At 44.2% G+C, this 20,707-nt stretch overlaps 1 protein-coding gene across 1 annotated transcript in view; it reads right to left on the bottom strand.

Annotated features, from left to right (window-relative positions):
* Window positions 1-19,292, bottom strand: part of RAB10 (RAB10, member RAS oncogene family) — a 51,765-nt gene extending 32,473 nt beyond the window's left edge. The window contains exon 1 of the mRNA XM_062573360.1: window positions 19,096-19,292. Coding sequence (XP_062429344.1) covers window positions 19,096-19,222 — 127 coding nt within the window. The 5' untranslated portion in view covers window positions 19,223-19,292. The remainder of the gene's footprint in view (window positions 1-19,095) is intronic.
* Window positions 19,293-20,707: the final 1,415 nt, after the last annotated feature.

Raw genomic sequence — 20,707 nt, 5'->3', positions numbered from 1 at the left:
ATCATCTAGTTCAACTCCCCTGCTCAAGCAGGGTCACCTAGAGCATGTTAGATGGGATTGCGTCCAGGTGAGTTTTGAATATCTCCAGAGAAGGAGACTCCACAACCTCTCGGGGCAACTTCCTCACAGGAAAGAAGTTCTTCCTCATATTCAGACGGAACTTCCTGTGCTTCAATTTCTGCCCATTGACTCGTGTCCTTTTGCATCAGACAACTGAAAAGAGTTTGTCCTCGTCCCCTTGATATCCTCCCTTCAGGTACTTATACACATTGATAAGATCCCCCCTCAGTCTGCTCTTCCCCAGGCTGAACAGGCCCAGCTCTCGCAGACGTTCCTCACAGGGCAGGTGCTCCAGCCCTCTGATCATCTTTGTAGCCCTACGCTGGACTCTCTCCAGTAGCTCCATGTCTCTCTTGTCCTGGGGAGCCGAGAACTGGACACAGGACTCGAGATGAGGCTTCCCCAGGGCTGAGGAGAGGGGCAGGATCACCTCCCTCCACCTGCTGGCAACAGTCTTCCTAATGCAGCCCAGGAGACCACTGGCCTTCTTGGCCACAAGGGCACATTGCTGGCTCATGCTCAGTTTGTTGTCCACCAGCACTTCCAGGTCCTTCTCTGCAGAGCTGCTCTCCAGAAGGTCAGACCCGAGCCTGTCCTGGTACCTAGGGTTATTCCTCCCTAGGTGCAGGACCCTGTACTTGCCCTTGTTGAACTTCATGCGATTTCTCTCCGCCCAGCTCTCCAGCCTGTCCAGGTCTCTCTGAATGGTAGCACAGCCCTCTGGTGTACCACCTATTCCTCCCAGCTCAGTATCATCAGCAAACTTGCTGAGGAGGCACTCTGTCCCTTCATCCAAGTCACTGATGAATAAATTGAACAGGATGGGACCCAGTACTGAGTCCTAGGGAACTCCACTAGCCACAGGCCTCCAACTGCACTCTGCGTCACTGATGACAGTCCTCTGGTTGCATTTATTCTGGTCACTTTCCACCCCAAAGGGGGATTCCTAACTCACAGCATTGTTCCCAGTATGAAAAGCATTCTGCATTTATTGGCTGTCCTCTAAACCTTTAATTCTTCTGTTTTTGATATTTAGTGACCAGGACTGTAACATAGTATTCAAGATATGAGCAAACTAGGGATTTTTGTAGTAAAACAGAAATTTAATGAATTAGTGTGCTTTAGTGTTTCATCTTCTCCACAGTAAGTTTTTGCTAATGCATAGTGTGCAAGCTAGAACAGCAACAAGAACTTGGAACCTTTTAGAGCAGGAAGGCTGAGTCATGACGATTTAGCAGTTACAGAACATCAGAAGTTGCATCTAAATAGCACAATGTACATCTTATATGAAGCAACAGAGAATGTACATCAGGTAATTCTAGTAGTCTAACAAATTTCCACTTAACAGCTGGTTAACAGAAGCCATCCACAGAAGCGTCCTGTTTGAGACTGAGCTAGACATGGAAAGATAATAATTAGAGAAACAAGTAATTTAATTGCTGTTTAATTCCATCAGCCACAAATGAGGTTTTGATTGTTTTTTACACTTTTGCTCATCTTCCCAACTCCTTGAGGCACTGATGTCAGTCTTTCAGACTGAAAGTAACACTTAGCTGCTTCTCCTTTCAAAAAGCACCTTCTCTAAAAGCTCTGCTAGCCATCTATTTGCTAAACAATCTTTCATTTATGCAATCAATTAAATACTTAGTTTTAGTACCCTCATGATCTATCATTTTTAAGTGAACTTTCACCCCTCTATCTTGAGACCATCAGCCTCAATCTACAACACCTTGATAGCAACTGCCATCACACAGAACAAGTTTTTTCTTAAACAGCATTCATAAAAACAAGTAGAGAAATCATGGTGGCATATCTGTAGCTTCAACTGCTCTTTCATGTCCCATGAATGCTCATTTTAGTACAAGAGGAATAATCAAGAGGTTTGTCTCTGTGCCTGGACTATCCTAAAAACTGCTATTTTCAAAGATTAAGTACCAAGATAAGTTATGACTAGACATCTTTCTCTAAAAAGATAAGTTGAAGATTGTTACCTAGTAATTTTTGCTAGCATGATGTGCCATATCTTAATAAACCACACATAACCCTAGGCACCAGTACAAGCTAGGGGCTGACCTTCCGGAGAGCAGCTCTGCAGAGAAGGTGGATGACAAGTTGACCATGAGCCAGCAATGTGCCCTTGTGGCCAAGAAGGCCAGTGGTCTCCTGGGCTGCATTAGGAAGACTGTTGCCAGCAGGTGGAGGGAGGTGATCCTGCCCCTCTCCTCAGCCCTGGGGAAGCCTCATCTCGAGTCCTGTGTCCAGTTCTCGGCTCCCCAGGACAAGAGAGACATGGAGCTACTGGAGAGAGTCCAGTGTAGGGCTACGAAGATGATCAGAGGGCTGGAGCACCTGCCCTATGAGGAACGTCTGCGAGAGCTGGGCCTGTTCAGCCTGGGGAAGAGAAGACTGAGGGGGGGGGTCTTACCAATGTGTACAAGTACCTGAAGGGAGGGTGTCAAGGGGATGAGGACAAACTCTTTTCAGTTGTCCCGTGTGAAAGGACATGAGTCAATGGGCAAGAACTGAAGCACAGGAAGTTCCACCTGACCGTGAGGGGGAATTTCTTCCCCATGAGAGTGACAGAGCACTGGAACAGGTTTCCCAGAGAGGTTGTGGAGTCTCCTTCTCTAGAGATCTTCAAGGCCTGCCTGGATGCAACCCTGTCTAACATGCTCTAGGTGACCCTGCTGAGCAGGGAGGTTAGACTAGATGATCTCCAGAGGTCCCTTCCAACCTTACTGATTCTATGATTGTATGATTTACTTATAGTATGACTACTTTTAAGAATGAAGTATATTCTCGTAATCCAGATAAACAGTAAACTTACTTTCAGCTTTTACAAAATCTGCTATAGTAGAGATTCTCAAAAATGTTTATTCCTTTTTCAATAAGCTAATGAAATCCTATTCGTCTAAATCTGTCTTCTAAAACCTAGACGTCAGTTGGACTGAACAGCAGGTTTCACCTGTAAGTTTTCCAGTCCCTCTGAATTATTGCCAAAGCTCTTCCTTAACCTTTACTTTTTCATTATAATTTTTACAGTATTTTTAGAAAATTGCCTTTGTAAGTTAAGTTTCACTGATGCCATATCAATATATGAACATCTCTGGAACATATTTGTAAAGGGGACCGCAATCATCAACAGCAGCACTGCTGCCAGATCTTCAAATGATTATCCATTCTTAATGAAGCAGATGACAACCCCGCAAGACAGCAACTTCTCAGTGTGACCTAAATTCTTCATTCTAGATATGCATTTGTTGTGCTTTCAAATGCTGCCATACATTATGAACAAATAAGAAACTGAAATAAATGAGACTCAGCACTGCAGGAGAAAACAGAGACATTTCATACATATAGAAACCAACCCTGACTAACCAATAAGGTGGACCCAGCTTCATTTATATGAAAATATTTAATTTGGGGGACAATCCCGGACTCTGGCTTTATAATCCCCCCTAAAAATAGAATGATATTGTTATCTAGATCGACCTCTTATCTGAGGAAGGCTATGCTCTTTGAATTCTTCGAATATCTTTAAAACTTTCAGAAACAAGGGATCTTCCCACTGCACCTTCCCCATCTAGAGCTGCCTTGCTAGAGTTTTCCAGCCAGTGTGCCTCAGACTCTGCCTACAGTAAACTAGACAGTCTAAAGATGAACAATAAGGTTCAGAACTAGAAGAGTAAGAGACTTCCCTAATTTAAAATTTGTTTTTAAGATATTCCCACTTCCCTTCAAAGGGACAGGTAAGTTGTAAGCATGCAATCTTCCTTTGTGCATCTGTTTCAAGCATGAATGTTAAATTAGTTCAAGACTACAGCCCTCAGGTACACCAGAAATTTTCTTTCATCACTAGCCTTCCTTGAGACCTCTTCAAATATCACCCTTCAGATATTATATTGAAGTTACAAGTTAACACCTACATGCTAATTTTAGAGTAAATCACCACAAGAGTCAATGATACCAGGAAATTTTAAGAGCACTTGAGGACAATACCCACAGATGATTTACCAAATACACGGATGATTCACAAGCCCTTGTCTCCTGAATTATGCTCCCCGCACCATGTTGTTCTATCTACTTAGCCACTGTGACCTTCCATCCCGTCTCGTCACTCATGCTAGAAGAGTTAACCATCTTCAGAAACAAACCTTGAGATGGCTTTCATTCTGCCTTACTCTCCTCCACAAGAGATAAATCCCTTACCTTCCCATTATACACTGGATACTTGCAGATATAAGTCTCTGTATCAGCTGGAAGAACGGCAGTTCTTAAATGCAGATTATGTCCACACATTCAGATCTCAAGCTACAAGACTCTTAAGCAAGAGTTATTAAAAAGTCAGGAATTCCATGAAGCTGCTTTGTTAAGTGGCACTGTTCAGATGTTTACCAAGTTGATCAGAAAGCAAATTTTAGCATACAGGTTAAAGTGCTGTTCATCCCCATACTTGCAACTAGAACAGCAAATGAAAAGTCAAGAATGACAGTATTACCATTCCCTACAGGGTGTTAGTTGCTGCCCCCATCACATGTATTCACTTCAATGGTATTTAAATACAACCGCGTCTTTCATCAATGAAATTGCCAGTGGGTTGGTAAGAATCTTACATATGTATCAAGTTTCAGCTCTATTGCATCTACTGCACACATTTTGGACTAGATGATCTCCAGAGGTCCCTTCCAACCTTACTGATTCTACGATTTAATTACCACTCTGCAAAGGAAAGGCTAGTGATGAAGCTTATTTACAAAAAACCCCAACCAAACAAAAAGAATATTAAAAAGATAAACATTCCTGTGAAATGAGGAACTGAAATGAAAACTAAGATATATGAGCTCACAAACATTAATCGGATGTGTCTGACTGGAAGAAGTCTATGGGGAAAAGTATCTTAATGAGCTAAAGTCGCATCAACAAGAGTTCAAAAAAAGAATACCCCCCTCCCAACTGGTTTCTAGCAACTTTTCTGGGACAAGTATGACATCTTCCTTCTGCCACATGCAAAGGCAGAAACATATTCTCATCTCAGCAATTCAAGTCCACAATTCTGCATGATTAATTTAAATTACTAGTGGTTTGTTAATGTGGATGGCTGAGACAGAATGAAAGAACACTTTTTTTTAAATCTCTATCAAAGCAACAGAGTGGAGCAATTTAGGCATGCTGTTTACTGCAGCTATATCTGTCAACACTGGCCTACCAGAACTTCAGGGTATTAAACATCATACAGCATGATATGGCCACTTCTGCCAGTTCATTAGATGACTGTGTGACAATGTGCGACTCAGTGAAGTGCATCACTCAGTGACAGACTGCAACTTCATCCAGTTGTTTAAATGTTCCTGGTATGGCTTTGGTCTTGGCCAGCTAGCACTCTCCTTATCAGGATCTGGGGCAAAGTTTTGGAGATCACTAGGAAAGGGACCATTTTCCAATAAAACAGATGTAGGCAAAGTTTTGGACCTTAAATGACATGCTTAAGAACATCCAGCACTTTTATTAAACTTTTAAGCATCATTTTATTTTACAGGTTCAAAGCACAGCTCCCATCAATTTCAGGTGCAGTGAATGCATCTGACATGCCAGTCAGACCAAGACTGAGTTTCAAGGCAAGGAGAAGTTCAGAGAGTCTCACTTTGGTACAAGTAACCTGTCACGTAATATTCTCTACTATACAGATAGGGACAAAACCCATTTTCCAGGCTAAAATCAATTATGAAACCTTCTCATCCTCTTCTCTGCAGCTGCCTTCATCTCAAGCATTAGACTCCACCAGACAAAGTTTATAAACTAAGTAGCCTGTAATACTCAGTGTTAGACAATCCTCATTATAGGATGCTGTGCAGGAAGACTTGAGCTACCTAGAGAAAGCAGGCAGACCAGTGAGGATCCCACAGGATTTTTATTTTTTTTAAAAAAAAAAGAATGAGGCCTTCCAGGAAAAAAAAAGAAAACACACATTTCAAAAGTCATGTGAAATTACAGTTCAAATGGCCATTTAAAAACCTCTGCTCAGAAAGCAAACTGAAGCTTCCTGTTGACACCACCTACACTGCTGCCACTTAGGTCCATGAAACCACAGAGAGCTTTATTCTTCCTCGGGGAAGAAAGTAAAAGTTAAAGATTTTTTTTTTTTTATTCCAGAGGCTGAACCTTACACAGGACTCTCACAAACAAAACAAGAGAAAATGAACAATGGAACTATTTTAGTGGGTTTTTTTTTAATGCAGTTAGAGCCAAAACAGACAATAACGTTTTTATTTACAAGGTATTGACCAAAAAAAGAAAGAAGAGAAACTTTATCAAGAAATAGTATCTACAGTACAGTAGATCCACGTAGCAATAATTTCTGCTTAGCATCAATGAATTCCAGTTTTGAATTGATTTATTTTTTTTCTGCTTCTATTACATCTTTCATTTTCTACCATACTTGTTAACTTCTGGTCCTGGCAGTAAAATTCTGTCAGCCACCTTTACCAGTGTGTAATTTTAGAGCACACCATAAGAAACAGCCATATCTCCATATACTCCCCTTTATCAACCAACCCCACTGGTCCCTAAACCTAAAACCATGGTAAGGAAAGGTCTGGAATCCAGTAAAATGAGAGCTCATACAAAATTGGCAACTAATCATAATTCCATGCAAAGCCACCAAGCATGTGCACTAAGCATGTGGAAGTTCATTTACAGCTGAGTAAATCAGTTTTCACACATGTCATAATCTACTTACATTTGTCAGTTAGAAAATAAATACAGTACATAAGTACACATACAAGGGCAAGTGCAGAGTCCTGCACCTAGGGAAAAATGACCCTAGGCACTAGGACAAGCTAGGGGCTGACATTCTGGAGAGCAGCTCTGCAGAGGAGGACCTGGGAGTGCTAGTGAACAAGAACTGAGCACGAGTTAGCAAGGTGCCCTTGTGGCCAAGGAAGCCAATGGTCTCCTGGGGTGCATTAGGAAGAGTGTTGCCAGCAGGTGGAAAGAGGTGATCCTGCCCCTCTCCTCAGCCCTGGGGAGGCCTCATCTCGAGTCCTGTGTCCAGTTCTGGGCTCCCCAGTCCGAGAGAGACATGGAGCTACTGGGGAGAGTCCAGCATAGGGCTACAAAGATGATCAGAGGGCTGGAGCATCTGCCCTATGAGGAACGTCTGCGAGAGCTGGGCCTGTTCAGCCTGGGGAAGAGAAGACTGAGGGGGGATCTTATCAATGTGTGTAAGTATCTGAAGAGAAGGTGTCAAGTGTGTGTGACTTATTCTTTAATTATAAATAGGAAGTGTTAACAGTAGAACACCCTAACTCAAGCTACCTAGACTATACTACAGAAGTGAAGTTTATACTAGATATGCATTAGTATTAGTAAAGTAGTAAGCACTGCAATCTACAAGCATCATTGCCTTCTACAACAGAGTTGGCAACAAATTGTTATACAGTCCTTTCTGGGTAAGAATTCCAATACAGAACTGCTAGTTAAAGATATACCTGTTATTTCCTGCACAGACCCTAAAGAATGGCATTGGGTCTAATGTTAAATATGGTATGTTCAACTTGGAAATTTCATTGCTTGCACTACATCAGTATAGTTCAGTAGGTACTTAACCGAAGCAGTTGCCATTAGATTTAGAATCACAGAATCAGTAAGGGACCTCTAGAGATATCCAAGTCCAACCTCCCCACTCAGCAGGGTCACCTACAGCATGGTAGACAGGGTTGCATCCAGGCAGGCCTTGAAGATCTCCAGAGAAGGAGACTCCACAACCTCTCTGGGAAACCTGTGCCAATACTCTGTCACTCTCACAGGGAAGAAATTCCCTGTCACCTTCAGGCAGAACTTCCTGTGCTTCAATTTCTGCCCATCGCCGCTTGTCCTGTCACACGGGACAACTGAAAAGAGTTTGTCCCCGTCCCCTTGATATCCTCCCTTCAGGTACTTGTACACATTGGTAAGGTCCCCCCTCAGTCTGCTCTTCCCCAGGCTGAACAGGCCGAGCTCTCGCAGACGTTCCTCACAGGAGACACGCTCCAGCCCTCTGATCATCTTTGTAGCCCTACGCTGGACTCTCTCCAGTAGCTCCATGTCTCTCTTTTCCTGGGGAGCCCAGAACTGGACACAGGACTCGAGAAGAGGCCTCCCCAGGGCTGAGGAGAGGGGCAGGATCACCTCCCTCCACCTGCTGGCAACACTCTTCCCAGTGCACCCCAGGAGACCATTGGCCTTCTTGGCCACAAGGGCACATTGCTGGCTCATGGTCAACTTGTCATCCACCAGCACTCCCAGGTCCTTCTCTGCAGAGTTGCTCTCCGGAAGGTCAGCCCACAGCTTGTACAGATGCCTAGGGTTATTTTTCCCTAGGTGCAGGACTCCGCACTTGCCCTTGTTGAACTTCAGGAGGCTCTTGGATATTTTCAGTCACTGAAAAATGGCTTATACATTCAAAAAAAATCTTTAGTTTATGAACATTTCAGCATCAAGAAACAAAAGTCTTGGTACAGTAGGTATTTATCTTTGGTTTAAACTAAGTACTAGGAATCTACAAGACAATTCTACTCCCAGCAGAGTTACATTGCACAGTTTGACCACAGAAGGCTACTTCTACCACTGTACCCTGAGGCAAGATTAGATACTGTTCCATGTTTCCATCCAACCTCTTATCAAAAATCTCCAGTGAGGAAGAGGGTAAACAGGGTTGCCAAGCTAGTTAGGAGTATGAAAGCTCCAATCAAAAAATAAGGCCTATCACTGCAATATTACCTAGAAGCACATTTGTTAGAAAGTTTTATCACCTCCAGTAGCTATTATTGAACATAGCAATAGAGATGCATCAAATTGAGCTCACAGAAAGAAAAAGGTTAAGAAACAGGAATTATGTACCTTTGAAAAGCATGGAGGGGAAGGAAAAAAAATGTCACTCAACACCTCAGTTGGCAACTTACTTATACTGCCTAGAATCAGAAGTTACTGCTACCCAAAAACATCTCCCAAGACAGCACCAGAGACCGTAAGACTTGTTTGGATTCTTTTAGTTTACTGTGTGCAGCTGCAAGGTATCCCCCCATCTGCAAAAAGAAAAAAGTCTTAAGCTAGTATCTTGCAAATACTCAAGTATCATGCCTCCAGATGATTAGGCTAGCTGCTCACCTGCAGCTCACATCTGCAGAGATTCCAGGTTTCAACTCCATTGGAATAAATTCATTTTACTTTGCACTGCAAGGAACTAAGGGTGGTCACACGGTTAGCTATCCTAACTTAGCAGAAAACCTGTTATAACTCTGTACACCCCATGTCTGCTCTGGAACTAAGCATCCAACTATGACATTGAAAGGGACTATGCTAGAAAATGACATTAATATTTACATGCAAAAAATTTAGTTCAAAGAAGAATTTTATCAATAACTGGACTCAGCTATGTAAGCATAAGCTGAAACCTCAGCTGTACCATTAGTGTTTAGACCTAAAAAAGCTGACAGCAGATTGGACCAAAGAAGTACCTATTTATAGAGTATGGCAGCAGTGTTGAAGCTCCTACAAATGCTAGATGAGAAACACCTTAACTTGCACTGAGCAAGACATCACATGCCTTCTTTATCAGTGGTTTTCTTCATCTCTTAGAAGACTATTTTGTTAGAAGCTCTTGAAAAGCTGGTAGCCGTTATCTAACCTCTGAAGATCAGGAGTGCTTTAGACTTCCAGAAAGCAATCTCTTCAGACTGTGGTGCTTTTAATTCTATCCAGCAGCAGGTCTGAAACACACTGGGAATTCTGATTGCCACCTAGGTCCTGTCCTGGCACCCAGAGCCAAGTCATAGTCTGAGACAGACTCTTCAGTGTGGAGTATGTGCTTCAAACACACTACCAAAAGCACGGTCTCCTTAAATTAGGTTGCTCAAAAGTCTTCTCTAAGCAACTTATTACCCCCCAGGATGACAACTCCATCACCTCCCTGCATTCCTATTCCACACTCAAACCACTCTTATAGAAAAAGCTTTTTTCTTAATACCCAGTCAGAATCTTCCTTGTAGAAATTTGTGTCCTCTGCCTCTTGCCTTCAGCATTAGTCTTAGGGAGAGACCACAGGGAATGCTTGCTGCCTGAGCCTGGGCAGGAACATCCTCCTGGTTCTCTGTATGGATCAAGGTCTAAAACGTAACGGAGCAACTGCTGCAGCCAACGCTGGGAAACATGCCCCGTTGCACTCTCCCACCATGACTGAGCAGACTCTAGCAGTCTAACGCTGTCTTAGAGGTAGTATCTGAATTCCCTTTTGTGCAAATCATTATATTCCTGTTCACCAAACAGAGAATGAGAAGTAGTAGATTTTCCAGAGAACTCGCATTTCTGGTCCATGCTGTCCCATACATCAACATTAGACAGACGCCCCCCCCCCCCCAAAACTAGCCAGTACTATCTTTGTTATTGCCAGAAACCTGAGCAACTGCTCAAGAGTATTTTGTTGTTTATCAGTAAGATCAAAGTGTTAGTATGAGATGAAAGCATTTCAAAGCCTGGTTAATGAAATATGCATTGGTTGGATTTATTTAACCAACAACAATTAGACAGCTATATTTAAGCTATACATCTAAGCTTCATCTAAAGTGGCAGAGAAGAGTAAGTACTGCTATCTTAAAATAGATGGAATTGCTTATTTTCACCCACCACCCCATGCTGACAGTTCAGCTTTTAAAAGCAGTCAGTTATGCTAGAGGAACCTCATTTCAGAAATAGAAAGAGGATAAGATGCAAACTTCAGCAAACTTTTGGAATGTTTAAAATTAAGACCACTAGTTAAAGTGGCTGTGAATATCTAGATACTGCAACCAAAGAACACAACTTTTGTTTTAAAAAATGGAGGGTCAGACATATTTGCTATAGATTTGCAACAGCAAAACTTGTTTAAAAAGTAGTGAGAGATGGGAAATCAAGTTAGTTAACTACAGGAAAGTCAACTGCCAATGAGGTTCTGTAGGAAGAAAGAACAGTTAACATTTACTGTAGTTAGAAGGGAGGCAGGTAGGGAAGACAATGTATGGTACATCAGTGACTGCCAAGCATCACTATGCCCAGACAACTGAAGTTATTAATTGAACCCCTGAAGTAAAATGAATCATCATTACTTCAGAAGACTCAAACGTTGGTGAGACCAGTATTAACCAAGTTAAGACTCATAACTACCTCAGACAGCAGAAATAATTTTATTCAGAACCAGATTGAGCAAATGTTGTCACATTGAAATAGAAACAAGAGCTGGAGCTTATATGCCACAAATGAAACAAAGACCTGACAGCATCAGCTTTGATGAGCTTTCTGATATCCTTGTAAATCCAAGGACAGGCAATCCTCAACCTAAAAATGGACAAACTCCTGAAGTGATCACAGTATTATCCATCTTTGCAATCACTTCTTTCAAAGGTTCTGAAGCTCAGATCTCAGGCCAAGACTGCCTCCTACTAAGGATGATTTTGATTACAGCCCTGTCAGACTTTGGTACTAAAGGAACACTCCCAGCACATAAAGTAGTATACCACACTAGATTCACATTAACTGAGGGAGACTGTTTCCCATGTTCTCCCTCATTCCAACAAATGCTTCAGCATATATGGTATCTATATAGCCAATCATCAGCCTGAATATGAATAAAAATAGTTTGAATAGCAATCTTTAGGAAAAAGGTATACAAGTACGAATGTCAGTACACCTATTGTGTATATGAACAGCAATCAAGGGAGCAGGCCTTTCTCAAACAGCATTAAATCATACATAAGAAATACGCAACACTACTCAACCCAGCATTTCTCCAGGCTTCTGCAACACAAAACAGTTAATCTCAGTGAAAAAAGCCTCAAAGTTTCTAACAACAGACAGGAACAAAAATATGCAAAGACTTCTGGTTGAACCCACACAGAAAAAAAAACCCCACACAGTTCAGCTATACTGAAACACTAAACATTCAAGGAAATTTGCAGCAGTGCTGGTCCTAGTTACAGGTCTCTCAAATTTCCCCAGTGCTAGACAGGGAATTCCCACAGCACCAGGAATTTGAACAAGCCATTTCTTCACAGAACAGTTTTGAAGTACTTTACCATGTCCCCCTCACAAGTACTACACAAAATCAACACAGAGAAACTCTTCTCCACATGTCATCAGAAGGTCACTTTACAGAACAGGAGCAAGCTATTGCTGCCAAAGAAATTAATGCAACCTGTTCTCAGCCAACCTCATTCCTGGGCATTTCTCAACCCCAGGCAGGATAAAGCGTTCTGGCAGGAGAAGCCTGCTCACAGCTGCCATCCTTCCTGTGAATCTTCAGCTCTTCCTTCACTGCACAACAAACAGGCAAGAACATGCTGCCTTTCCACAGCTGCAGCAAGAGGGAGGACAAGAGCAAGCTGTTGCCATCAAAACAGTTGAACCAGCCCACACCCTGCTCCAAGGACTGCCAGGAGCAGGTACAATGAGTGTGGCCTGCCAAGACAAAACCCCACATATTTAACATCTCTGGACAACAGGCAGCAACATCTGCTTAACATAAGTTTAAAAAAAAAGCTTCCAGGTGGGAAAATTTTTCCATTCCCTGATGGTGTCTTTATCAATGGATTCTCAATCTGATTCTCTAGTTAAATATCAATACTAACTTCAATGAAGAAAAGATCAGGCATTTTCTCACCTCTAAAATAAGAGCGGAACAAAAAGAAATACTTTATTTCAGAAGAGGCAGATCAGAAAGCCTACGGAAAAAAAAAAAAAAAAAAAACCACACTCTCTCCTCCCCTTGACACACACAGTTGTGCTCATCACTCAAAGCACTAAGAAGAAAGTGCTTTGTTTCTAAGTGAAGGCTATATCCCTGCTTATCCATCCCTGAGCAAGTTTTACCAGTGTCAACAGGCATTTCACTTGGTTTTGTAAAATTCAAGACCAGACTGTGGATTATATGGACAGCCTGTCAAAAGAAGCTACAGGCCTACTCTCTGAATCTGAAACACACTTTTCCCTAGAAAATGTTAGTGACTTCATTCATTATCTTCACCACTTACTGTTGAAGTGACAGCCCACTCTCCTGGACACAATGTCAACTTAAACAGAGCAGCCAACCTCCACGAGCAGGCACCCTCCACACACTTCTTCCTATTCATTTCCATGTCCCTTGATCATGCTTAGCACATTTAGGTAAAGGCTGCCTATTCGTTTCAGTTGAGCATAAATAGCACATCAGTACAAGGACAAACGGAAAAAGAAACCATAGGCCTACTTATGCTGCGTTGCCTCTGTACAGGTATACACGTGAAAGAGCAGTTCAGCAGCATTCTCACCCTTCAATCCTTTTTGCCACCAAGGCAGAGCCAACACCACTGTGGGAATAAAGAGAAGGGAAAGGAGGAATGCACACTAGCTCCTGATGCTGCTACCAAGTGCTCTGTATCATGAAACAGCAATCCTAAACTGAGCTTTCACAAGTAACCACTCAGTATGAACATCAATTCAGTTGTCTCCCTATCCCCAAATGTCCTATGCACTCTGCCACTACAGATTTATATGGCCACATAAAAAGCCAAATCAGGGAACTGATACAGCTTAGCTGAAAAATAGCAATATTAAAGTTTCTAGTCAGCTCAGTTCCCCAGCTATTCACCATATCTTCATCCAAACACTTTTGACCAACTGTGTAAAGCATGCACAATCATTATTTATATAAAAACCTAAAGTCATGGATAGACGTATTCAACCATGCTGTATCAAACTGTAAGCCTAATTAGCTCTGCAACGTTTCTTAGGTGCCTGCAACAGAAAGAGGTAAGACCACCATTTCTAGGCCTCAGAACACTTGCAGGAACCAACAGTAGAGGGATTTTCCAAACTCAAGACTGCATCCAGATCATTATTTTTAGTAGTCTGAAGTAGCTCCATCAGTGACTAATTTTCTACTTTCTTTCTGACTCCATTTATATACTGGCTTTCAAAAGCTTTTGTGACAGGAAGTTTCACAGTTCAACAACATATGCATAAGCTTATTTCTGTATCTTGTGCTGTTTCATGATTTCCAGACCGTAAGTTTTTATTTTTTAAATTTATCTGCTCCATCCCAGGAGTAATACAGGTACTGAACTCACAGCTTCGGCACAATACAAACAAAACTAGAGTGTGGTTACTGCTCCTAGAAGCTTACAATCTAGACAGACACAGGAACGGAATACTGGAAAACAGCAAGACAGTACAGCCAACATGAGAGACAATACTCTTTTTTGACCCTAGAAACCATTTATTGTTTTCCAAACTTCAACACACCCACCGTGCAGCTAAAAGCTTTTCTCACAATCCAGAATGTAACCTCTGCTTAGCTAGTTTTCCCACATTCTCCAAGACTCCTTTCTTCCTAATACTGATACATCACAATCATGGGTATTTATATCACCACAAAATGCAAGAAGTTTTTGTTATATTTACTAGTTTTGATATCTGAAGACTCATTTTGAATTTTGCTACCTAAATGTACCAAATACACAACGATTCCAAAGCAAGTGCTTAACTTAAAAAAAAAAAAAAAAAAAACACTTCAATCGAAGACTGAAGAAATTATCAATCTGAAAATAAAAAAACTGATAAAATTAAAATTTTGTTAGAAAGCACTTTAATGCATCTTTGCATTTAAAACAGAATACAGTTTTGTACACTAACATAGCTTTAGAAGAAAAGGCTTCTGCATTCAAGGTAAGATAAGCAGGAGTCTTCTGAAAACATGCTGCTCTCTTTAGATTTTACTTGGAGAGTCACTTATGCTGACTGCAACACAGAACATACATCGATGAACAGAAACACAGAACATACATCTTCAGTATGTTAACATTTGTGAAAAAGTTTTAGCTAAATAAATCAACAGTATTTAGAGGGAGTCCCCCAAGAATTACATATGCTTTGTTCTCTTAACACACTACTAGAGGTAGCCAGATTTTGTGGGGAAAAACACTTTGTGACTCATCTTAATTCGCATTTTACTTAGTCAAACAATAGCAATTATGTGTTTGATTTCAATTTTGACATTAAACTATTTTATATAGACACCGACATCCTTACAAGAATAGCAGTCTATCTGCTTAAGCTCAGGAAGCAAAGGCTAGCAGTTTATCTGCTGACCCTGAGAAAGAGTGCATGCAGAGATTTGATAGATTTTTTTTCAATGATTCTCTTCAAACTGTCATCAACTTGATATGTTAAACAGCAATAAAAATGGACTAAAGAAAATGTAGGTCTCATATTGATTTGGGGCTATCTATGCCAACCTTTCTTAAATTAAAAAAAATGCAAGTAGCCTTAAAGGCAGAAGAGAATACTAAAATAAGTAGTGTTTGCAGATAGATGAGGCTCTGGGCAGAAGTCTAAGGTGGGCCTCCACTACTCAGTGCTTAAGAGCACCAGGGACTAACAGCGCTATTCACAGAAACAGCAACCACTGACAGAACTGACCCAACTGTAGTGAGTATGTAAAGAAAAACTGAAAAAAGTCATCACAATTTCTCAAAATTAAACAAAAAACTGTTGCAGTTACTGAACTTCAGTTACTGAACTTCAGTAACTTCAGAGTTACTGAAGAGTTATTCAAAATAAACATGGCTAATGATAGCTAGTGATAGACTATGGTCTTCTACAGTTTATTCACTTTCTATTTGGGGGAAAAAAAATCTATATAGCATTTGAAGATAAGGCCCCTACTCTATTCAAGGAGGTTATGATGACTTAGGGATTCCTGCAGAAGGACAACCTGGATTATTTATACCTCTAGAAAGGGTAATGAAGTCATTCAAACATGCATCTCATCATATCCAAAAGCCTAACTGCTGTTTTAGCAGGAAATATTAGATTGAAGTGATTCAAAGTCACTGTTGAAGACAGTACACCAAATTACAAGTACACTAAATCTGCTACCACCGATTACAACTATCAATTCTTAAGATGTATAAAGATGCAAAGAAGTGTAAATAAGTTAATGTGAACTATAAATGCAGATTATTGCATCTTCAGTTACATAAATAAAAACAAATGCATGTCTGTTCATAGAATTAAAACACATTTTACCTCCCATCTTCTACATACATGTAAAAGTCTCAGTATTCTTTGAGACCCATCTTTTACTACAAAGATTTGAAAGATTAAAGTAGTTCCAGCTTAAAAACATCAAGACTATAGCACATTTTATACACTTGGCTATCTCAGGTTCTTGGTGGAGCTCGAGAGTAAATACACAAACATGAATCAGAGTTAAAGAAAAAATCCTTGATGGCTTGTTAAGTTTAAGGAGAGATTCAGCCAACAAGCCAGTCACATTCAATGTCATCTACTGTGTACACAAGTGATTTGGAAACAGAATTTCCTTGTTGCTACAGGTCAAAGACTCCATCTGAGTTTTTTTCCTGAAAGTCTTCTGCTGCAGCCACAGAACTAGCATAACTGTTGCAGCTATTGCAGCAGACATTGCAGCAGACATTACAACAGTTACTGTCATACAAAGCGCCTTTTTAGGTTTTCTGTTATATTAGCAGATTGCCATTTCTATTGGTGCAGCATTGGCACTATCCAACAGAGGAAAACTTCAGAAAACCTAAGAACTATAGTTACAAGTGTTAGCTTAAGATAACCTCCCTCTTTTTTTTTCCCCGAAAAATCATTGCTCATTCACTTTGTTGCAACAAAGCAGCATTCAAAAAGAGTTAGAACTAAGAACAGGTGTCTTCCCCCATACCATGGGTTCAAGATTTTTCCCTGATGAATACACTGCTCCCTCTTTTAAGGAAAAAAAAAAAAAAAAAAAAAAAAAAAAAAAAAAAAAACCACTAACAGATGTTGTTTGCACAGACCACCTTCACACATTTTCTCATTAAACAATTACATGCAGAAGTAATAAGGAAGAAATACATTTTAAGCCAACTTTATGTAGCTAAGCAGCAGGAATTCTGTTCCACATGGAAAGCCTATGTGCCCTCCTCCTGCCCTAAATCTGCTAACTTCACTGTGAAGTTTAAGTCCAACACTCTCCAACCCACCAATCTACCATCCAATTTGGTTCACAGCTACTGTACTAGTCATGTAGTTCAAAATTTAGTAATAAAACTTATTTGCCTTCTAATGTACTGGCACTACAAGCAGTGTTTCTTTTATGTACTCCAGAAATCCCTACTGGTCTAAATTGGCTCAGCTGTTCAGAAATGCTTCCAAATTGTGCACGTGCACACTTGCTACTAAGCCTGATCATATTCTGCTTGAAAGCTTAAAAACTGCACAGTGATGGAGACCAAGAGGTAATTACTAGAATCACTGAGCACTAAGAAATCAAGCTCTGTGAAGCAAGGGCCATGATATAACCACCAACTTAACTAAGATTTTGACTACTTCTAGCTTTGATATTTGAAAAAACAACTTCCCAGCAAGCCAAGGAAGCAAAAACCACCATGTGTACTAGGCCAGAATGTGTCAAGCAGTAATGAATAACTATGGTCACTACAGCAAAACAAATACAAGCCTTCAATAGTCAAGTTAAGAGATGTTAAGAGGCAAAATTAAGAACCTGAGCAACTGAAATACCCCTGCATCCCAAAACAATTAAGAACTACTGAACAAAGCTGTTGGTTGAGGCCCAAAGACACATTAGGCGATAACTATTTCCCGACAGTTGGTTGCCCTTAAAGCCCAGATATATTTCATTTTACTTCAAATTGCTCAAGGCTTGCTTAAGAGTGCCTTTGTATGTCTTGATTTGTAGTCTGAGGTGCAGTATTTGTAGGGTCATATTTGGACATTGATGAGGAAGTACACAGGAGAGGATAGCAACAAACTCTTATACCTAGCACTAGGATTTGCACCGACCCTTTATCATCTCCTATGTTAGGTAAACAGTTGTACTGTCGACCACCTAAAGTCTTTACATTAAGCACAAAAAAAAAAAAAAAAGAAACACCACACACACAGATCCAATTCAAACTGAAACATTAATTTCAGATGTGTGGTAGGTATCTGCCCACATTATACCACTGGGTACTGCAAGATACAGCAGAGGCATTAATTCTATTCAATTGTTACAGTCAATCACTGACAAGGTTAGAAGTTGCTGGCCTGAACTCTGGATCTGCAAAACAAGATGGTGTTCAGGAAAGGCGGGGGGGGGGAGGGGGAGAGAAAAGCCACTATGATAAACCAAGAAAGAAAGGACATCAGGTACAAGGCCCGTTTAAAAGCAGACAATGAATGGAGAATGGAAAAATCTACAGAAATACACAGCCTTTGTTCATGATGTTAAAGAAACTACTTCAGAGAGGAGCTGCACACAAATAAAGGGCAACAGTGAGTTCTGACAGAAGCCCCAGAAGCTTACTCACAGATGAAGGAAGGACAGCTTTGCAGGGTATGCGAGAAAACAGACCCCACCCACAACTGCAACCATTCCTGCCCAGCCACATCAGTGGTGATGGAGATACTGTGCAGGGATGGCAACCCCACCTCCCTCATCCACACAGGGGGATAGAGATTAACTAGTGACGGAAGGAGCCAGGTGGGTCCTCGCTCTAACTGGCAGAGACAGTGCGGGAGACAAGCTGCCAACGCAACCCCCAAGGTAGGGAAAGAGAGGGTCACCCAGGGTCACTGACAACAGCGAAAAACTGCTGTGCTGGAGTGCGGAGAGAAACCAAGCCATTTCTCCCCGCAACAGAGGCGAAGCTGGTGTCGGGCGTGACCAGGGCAGCCAGCTCTCCCGGGGTTTTACGTAAACAGCGAGAGCAAGAAGGCGAAGGGGTGGGAATGGACCGGGGCGGTGGGGGGAGGTGTCCCTGGGGACGCTCCGACGCGGTGGCTGCCACCAGACTCCACAGAGGATAAAAGAGACCAAAAAAAAAAAAAAAAAAAAAAAAAAAAAAGCCGTGTGACGAGCGAGCAGGAATGCGCCAGCCCCAGGGGCAGGGGAGGCCTCGCAGAGCCGGGCGGGGGCTGTGGGGGCTCCGCCGGAGGCCGTGCCCGTGCCCACCGGGGAAGGGGGGGGCGAGCACTCACCGATGGTGGAGATGAAGGTGGTGTTGAAGGCATCGTCGGAGAAGCGGAAGAGCACGCAGGTCTTGCCGACCCCCGAGTCCCCGATGAGCAGCAGCTTGAAGAGCAGGTCGTAGGTTTTCTTCGCCATGGGGAGGCGCGGCGGCCGCCGCCCGCTCCGGCTCCGGCTCCGGCCCCGTCCCTTGCCCCCCCGCCCCCCTCCCTCACGGGGCGCCCCCGCCGCGGGCCCGCCCGCCCTCCCCCGACCGGCAGCAGCGGCCGCGACCGCGCGCGAGGGCGGCGGCGGCGGCGCAGGACGGGGGCCCACAAGATGGCTTCCCGGCTCGGGGCGGCCCCGGCGCCTCGCGCGCTCCCCGCGCCGCCGACGGCAGCAGCGGCGGCGGCTCGCTGCTCCTCACGGCGAGGCGGCGGCGCCCGGCCTCATAACCCCGCGGCGCGGCGCGGTCTGGCCCGGCCCGGCCCGGCCCGGCTCGGCTCGGCCCGGCGCGGGCGGCGGCGGCTCCTCACAGGCGCTCCGCGGGCTGCGCGCACCGCTCGTTAAACGCGCAGGCCGCCAGGCGGGGGGGGGTGGAGGGGCAGGCGCGCGCGCGCCGCGTCATGGTGCCGCCGGAGGGCGGGGGGAGGGGGAACGTGCGCGCGCGCGCGCCCTGACGTCAGCACGCCCCGCGGAGGCTCCGCCCCCTCTCTCCTCCCCGCTCCACTCCCCAGCCATGGCAATGGGCTGGGGGAGGCAGGCGGCGCGCGCCCCGTGACGCCAGCGCGCTCGCGGGCGCGCGCGCCGGGGCGGGGCTTCAGGGCGCGGCGGCCCCGCCTCCCCTCGGCCGGGCGGCCGCGCCACGGAAGTCCCGCCTCTTCCCTCCCCCACACCTGCTCGCCACGCTCCCATTGGGCCAGCCTGGCTGCCAGTCACGCCTCGGCGTCGGAACGGGAGGGGGCGGCGGGGTGGGGCAGCGCAGCGGGGGGTGACGTCAGCGGAGGGCAGGGTGCGAGCGCAGCGCTCGGCGGGGGGAGGGGGCGCTGCGGGGCTGCGCGCGGGCGGCCGCGAGCGGCGGCGGTTACGGCCCCGCCGCCGCCTCAGGGACGGCAGCGGCCTCGCGGCTCCCTTCAGGGTCATCAGTGGCCCCGCCTGACCCTTCAGGGACAGCAGTGGCCCCGCCAACCCCTCAGGGTCATCAGTGGCCTCACCAACCCCACAGGGGCAGTAATGGCCCCCCCAACCCCACAGGGGCAGTAATGGCCCCCCCAACCCCACAGGGTCATCAGTGGCCCCGCCAACCCCTCAGGGTCATCATTGTCCTCACCAACCCCACAGGGGCAGTAATGGCCCCTCCAACCCCTCAGGGTCATCAGTGGCCTCACCAACCCCACAGGGGCAGTAGTGGCCCCTCCAACTCCACAGGGGCAGTAGTGGCCCCACCAACCCCACAGGAGCAGTAATGGCAATACCAGTCCGTTCAGGCTCGTCGTTGGCCTTGCCCATCCCTTCAGGGACAGCAGTGGCCCCGCCAACCCCTCAGGGTCATCATTGTCCTCACCAACCCCACAGGGGCAGTAGTGGCCCCACCAACCCCACAGGAGCAGTAATGGCAATACCAGTCCGTTCACGCTCGTCGTT

This window comes from Rhea pennata, chromosome 3, assembly GCF_028389875.1.
Source record: "Rhea pennata isolate bPtePen1 chromosome 3, bPtePen1.pri, whole genome shotgun sequence".
NCBI classification, from domain to species: Eukaryota; Metazoa; Chordata; class Aves; order Rheiformes; family Rheidae; genus Rhea; species Rhea pennata.
The sequence above is the reverse complement of the archived record's forward strand: the minus strand, read 5'-3'. Positions and strand labels throughout refer to the sequence as shown.